The 6,000-nt window shown below is 40.0% G+C and overlaps 1 protein-coding gene across 11 annotated transcripts in view; it reads left to right on the forward strand.

Annotated features, from left to right (window-relative positions):
- The window catches only part of SLC8A3 (solute carrier family 8 member A3), a 213,662-nt gene extending 209,309 nt beyond the window's left edge, over positions 1-4,353 (forward strand). For all 11 annotated transcript variants that reach the window (XM_070734538.1, XM_070734523.1, XM_070734513.1 and 8 more), the window contains one exon: positions 3,977-4,353. In XM_070734538.1, the coding sequence (XP_070590639.1) occupies positions 3,977-4,353 (377 nt within the window). The remainder of the gene's footprint in view (positions 1-3,976) is intronic.
- The last annotated feature ends 1,647 nt before the right edge of the window (positions 4,354-6,000 follow it).

Raw genomic sequence — 6,000 nt, forward strand, 5'->3', positions numbered from 1 at the left:
TAGACAAAGTGAATAAACGGGGCACCTGAAAATCAGTCACAGAATTTTTATAAGGAAAAGCAAAAAGACAAAATTACTGTATGTTTGCCTTACTTAACTCTTTGGAGGGCTGTCAAGTAGGAAAAATAATGAAGAAATATTTTGCATCACGCATCAGCCTTTTTGGAATTTATGATGTATTGTGCCTTCCAAACAGATGTATGTATACATAAGAAAAGAATGTCAGCAAATGATAAAGTGCCTCTCAAGAAGTCTGTTACAAATATTCTGGCTGAACTTAACAAAGAAACTGTTAGAAAAGCTTCTTTAAAATATTTTGGGTAGGATTTGTTTATGGAGTAGGGAACATTTCCATATTTTCCTTCTTTGCACAAAATTAATGGCCTTGGCTGTGCATATTGCTACCAAATTCAGTAACAAATAAGTCACTTCCACCAAACAGATTTCTAATTGTTTTCATTCTTATGCTAAAAAAAAAACCACAATTCAAGATATTTTATGCAAAATGGTAGCATATAAACACAGCTATCATTTAACAAGCCCTGTTGCTACTAAGACTAAATGCTACATATAATTTCGATAGTCAAGACAGTCAAAAGCCATGGGACACCATCCAAAATCAATGTAGTACTTTTGTCCTTTGCTCCACTGAATATAAATAGGGTTGCACATGCTGCCAAATACTGTTCCTCAGCATCATCTGTGGTCCCACTTGCGATTTTGCTGATTTTGACACCACCACCCACTCCTGCAGAAACATCTGCCTCTTTAAAAAATATGATTCGATTAAATTTCAAACTGTGAATAAAAAGTAAGCAAACCAGCAAAAGGAAGTGCCAAAAAAGGAGGAAAAAACATACCGTATTTTTAAGAGTATAAAAGAGGATGAAAATCTGGTGCATCTTATACACCAAATGTAGCCCCACCCAGCCTCTCAAACAGAGGTTTCGGAGGCTGAAAACAGCCTCTGAAATGGAATTTTGCAAGGCTGAAAACAACCTCTGAAATGGAGCTTTGCAAAGCTGAAAAAACAGCCTTTCAAATGAAGCTGTGCAAGGCTAATATACCTGTTTCAAGCTGTTTGCTAAGGATGCTAGACAGATGGATGCTGGTAGGCAGAATTTTTTTTGCTTATTTTCCTCCCCAAAAACTAAGGTGTGTCTTACAGTCCAAAATACAGTGGTACCTGTACTTACAAACTTAATTCATTCTGTGACCAAGTTCTTAAGTAGAAAGGTTTGTAAGAAGAAGCAATTTTTCCCATAGGAATCAATGTAAAAGCAAATAATGCATGCTATTGGAGAAACCACAGGGAGGGTGGAGGCCCTGTTTCCTTCCAGGAGATTCCTAGAGAGGCGCCACGGAGGCTTCTCCCTGCCTTTTCTGGTTACAGTTTCAGAGGCTCGGGTTTGTGAGTTGAAAATGGTTCTTGAGAAGAGGCAAAAAAAAATCTTGAACACCCGATTCTTTTCTAGAAATGTTTGTAAGTAGAGGCATTCGTAGGTAGAGGTACCATTGTATACGGTAAATATAATATAGACAATTGTTAATTTTAGAGTACAATTTGATGTATTTTTTTAACCATTATCTGTACCAGAGAAAGTTGGAAGCCACATACTCATCCCTCCACAAACATTTCTACTGTCCATTTTCAATTTACCTATCAAGTCTCTCTGGGTGCAAATGGAAGTGTGAGAAGGAAACATTTGAATGTATGGTTCTTCTTTGGAGTACCTCACATGAAAGGAGCAGGTTATCGTGATTGGTGACTCTTCAGGCATTCCTGTAAACTGGTGTTTCTCAACCGTGGCAACTTGAAGATGTATAGATGCATGGTTGACTGGGGATCCCTGACAACTGAAGTGCACACATCTTCAAGATGTGAAGTTCACAAACACCGATCTTAACAAATGAACGAATAAAGAAACCCTAGAGACCTTGAAAGTGGGTGGGGGAAAGACATGCAGGTTATTCCTAATTCCACTTACTAATCTCACCAAATTTCACAGTGGAAGTCTAAGAGGGACGTTTATGGTTATTTTTTTCCATGAATGGAAGAGAATAAGATCCCCAGCTAAATAGGGACAAGTGGGAGTGAGTGCAGGAGTGCAGCCCCCCCTATAGAAATACTTGTGAAATAGATGTGATGTGACCAGCTACACATCCCACCAACTAGGTTGAGAAAGGTTAAGAACTTGTTCTCTTAATGAGATATCACTGGTGCGATTGATTGGACTAAGAAGTGAGCAGAGGTTTGGACTTGATGACCTGCAAGGTCCCTTTCAACTCGAATGAATGAATGAATGAATGAATGAATGAATGAATGAATGAATGAATGAATGAATGAATGAAATTAAGCCACACCTACAAAATAAAGCCATGCCTACAGACTGGCAGTATAAGTTTTTGGAACCCACCCCTGAACTGGGCCTGGAAGCTAAAGCATATGAAGAGAGGTTGCAGGAACTGAGCTTGGCCAATCTAGCAAAGAGAAGGACCAGGGGAGACATAATAGCAGTGTTCCAATACCTGAGGGGCTGCCACAGAGGGGAAGTGGTCAGGCTATTTTCCAAAGCACCAGAAAGCCAGACAAGGAATAATTGATGGAAATTGACCAAGCAGAGATTCAACCTGGAAAATAAGGAGAAACTTTCTGACAGTGAGAGCGATCAACTAATGGAACAGTTGGCCTTCGGAGATTGTGAGAGCTCCAGCACTTGAGACTTTCAAGAGGAAATCGGACAGCCATTTGTCAATGTAGGGCAGGGGTAGGCAAAGTTGGCTCTTCTATGACTTGTGGACTTCAACTTCCAGAATTCCTGAGCCAATCATGCTAGCTCAGGAATTCTGGGAGTTGAAGTCCACATGTCATAGAAGACCCAACTTGGCCTACCCCAGGTGTAGGGTCCCTTGCTTGAGCAGGTGGGTTGGACTAGATGACCTACAAGGTCCCTTCCAACTCTGTTAATCTGTTAAGTGCCCTTCACTTTCATGTGAGCTGTCTCATTATCTTAATGCTGTTGGCTGTTTCTTTTTTTGCCCTAAAAAGCATCCCCATCTTCTTCGTGCCAGGACCACGTTTGTCTTTCTTTATACAGTGATATCTTGTCTTACAAACGTAATTGGTTCCGGGATTGATTGATTTATTTGTTTGTTTGTTTGTTTGTTTGTTCGTTCATTCATTCATTCATTCATTCATTTATTTATTGGATTTGTATATCGCCCCTCTCCGAAGATGAGGTTCTTATGGTGAAAAGTTTGTAAGACGAAACAATGTTTCCCATAGGAATCATTGGAAAAGCGATTAATGCGTGCAAGCCCAAAATTCACCTCTTTTGCCAGCTGAAGCACTGCTGGGAATCCCCTGAGGTTCCCCTCCATAGGAAACCCCACCTCCAGACTTCTGTGTTTTTGTGATGCTACAGGGGAATCCCAGCATCACAAAAACCAGCGCTTCGCTGCCAATGGAAGTCCGGAGGTGAGGTTTCCCAGCGAAGGGAGCATCAGTGAAATCGCAGCATCACAAAAACACCGAAGTCCTCGAAACCCCACCTCCGGACCTCTGTGTTTTTGCAATGCTGTGATTTCACTGAGGTTCCCCTCACTGGGAAACCCCACCTCCGAACTTCTGTTGCCAGCGAAGCCCCCTTTTTTGCGCTGCTGGGATTCCCCTGCAGCATCACAAAAACACAGAAGTCCAGAGGTGGGGTTTCCCATGGAGGGGAGCCTCAGGGGAATCCCAGCAGCGCAAAAACGGGTGCTTCGCTGGCAATGGAAGTCCGGAGGCGGAGCATCCCAGCGGCGGTGGTGGATTTGTAAGGTGAAAATAGTTTGTAAGAAGAGGCAAAAAAATCTGAAACCCCAGGTTTGTATCTTGAAAAGTTTGTATGACGAGGCGTTTGTAAGACGAGGTATCACTGTACTGGGAAGGCTGCTTGAACTGTTATTCATGCATTGGTTTCCTTTTCCCTTCCAGATACTTTTGCTAGCAAAGCAGCTGCTGTTCAAGACATTCATGCAGATGCTTCCATCGGCAACGTCACAGGCAGCAACGCAGTCAACGTCTTCTTGGGCATCGGACTGGCATGGTCAGTAGCTGCCCTCTACTGGGCTTCTCGAGGAGAGGAGTTCCATGTGTCGGCCGGCACTCTTGCCTTCTCTGTGACACTCTTCACCATTTTTGCTTTCGTCTGCATCAGCGTGCTATTGTACCGAAGAAGGCCTCATTTTGGAGGAGAACTAGGAGGCCCTAAAGGGTGCAGACTTGCCACAACTTTGCTTTTTGTAAGTCTGTGGCTATTGTACATTTTATTTGCCACCCTGGAGGCCTATTGCTACATCAAGGGCTTCTAAGTCATGGAGGGATTTCAAGCCAGAAAGGAGGCCTTCTCCTCCTCTGATACCTCACTGAACACCAGTCCTAAGAGGGTCGTCTAAACCAGGAGTGGCTGCTCACTATCAATTTTCCAGAACTGCCCAGGTTAAAGGATGACCGGGCTTCAAGAAGGGCAAAATTATCATTATAAAAAGTCAAGACAGATATTAAAATAAAGCCAACAGCATCAATCGTTCACTCAAATCAGAAACATCAGCAGTTCCGGAAGTACCCATTTGTTGAATTCTGCTGTAAGACTCCACAATGTTCATTTCTTCCACTTTACGAAATATCATATATTCAAATAACGATCTTATAAAACATTGGGGTGGGTGTTTGTTTGTTTTTTAAATTTGAGGAGGGTGAATCTTACCTGATCTATTTTTATTTTTTAACACAAAGAAAGGGGCTGGGGGGAAAAATTACAGGTTCAACTTTCATGCCATATCAAAGCTGAAGTTGAAAATGCTCTATATTTTTTACTCTATATGAACATTTAATGATCATTTTTCACTTTGTTTTAGAGTTATAGTGCTATTGTATTTTAAGTGCAAACATAACCCATATAGACATGACACCAACACATACGGACACACAGACGAAAACTACAGTTGAAAACTGGAGCATGTAGCAAGTAATACACCTCTCTGGGCTACCAAAAAACAACAACGACAAAAAGAACAAGGAGAACAAGCTGTAAAGATATTCTATGTGATGTGTATATTTTGAATATGGCAAATCTCTTTGTGTAATTAACATAAAAGCTTTTAGCACTGCAGAATTAAATATATATAAATATATATAGTTATTTATACACAGCAAATAAATCAATGCAAAGGAAAAACTGCAGTGTGAAAAATACAAAAGTAAAACCAGCACAAGTTTATTACTATTGTCATTATCATCCTCTTCATCGTCATCATCTATTTGTTCCATATGTGGAAAAAGAAGATTCTTTTTTAAGTAGAGAATAATTTGTGTAAATACAGTTCTCACACTTTTTTGAGTGTTAAAATATCACTCAAAATCCTACAAGGATTATATTGTTTTGCTTTGACTTTGCTCTTAAATGAAGTTTAAACTAAACAAAGTTTTTTAAAAATGGCAATATCTCTATACATTTTGTCAGATTGGATAATGGAATTCCTCTTTAACAAAGGTTGTTTTTCTAAAAAAAAAAAAGCTGCATTCAAATCCAATATTAAATCATAGTTTGATGTTAACTTGAGACCTGGTGGTGCAGTAGTTAGAACAAAGTATTACAGACTCATTCTGCTGACTGCCAAGAGTTCGAGGTCAGTAAAATGAAGAGCAATATTGTTGGGGGCAATATGTTGACTCTGTAAATTATGCAGAGAGTGCCATAAAGCACTATGAAGCAATACATAAGTCTTAAGTGCTAATGCTATTGCTAACTCTCCTGTTTATGTATAAAGAGCACATCCCCCCTTTTTCTTGCTCCAGTGTGATTATAAATAGGAGACTGGAAAACATCTAGTGTCAGTTAATTATTATCATAATGGAACAAATCAAAATTTACTGGAATTATGCCTGTCCAAAGGAGCTAACTCAAATATGATTTGTATTTATAGCTTGTTCAGGTGATAAGAATAGAGAGGGATGAT

Source organism: Erythrolamprus reginae, chromosome 1, assembly GCF_031021105.1.
Source record: "Erythrolamprus reginae isolate rEryReg1 chromosome 1, rEryReg1.hap1, whole genome shotgun sequence".
In the NCBI taxonomy this organism is placed as follows: Eukaryota; Metazoa; Chordata; class Lepidosauria; order Squamata; family Dipsadidae; genus Erythrolamprus; species Erythrolamprus reginae.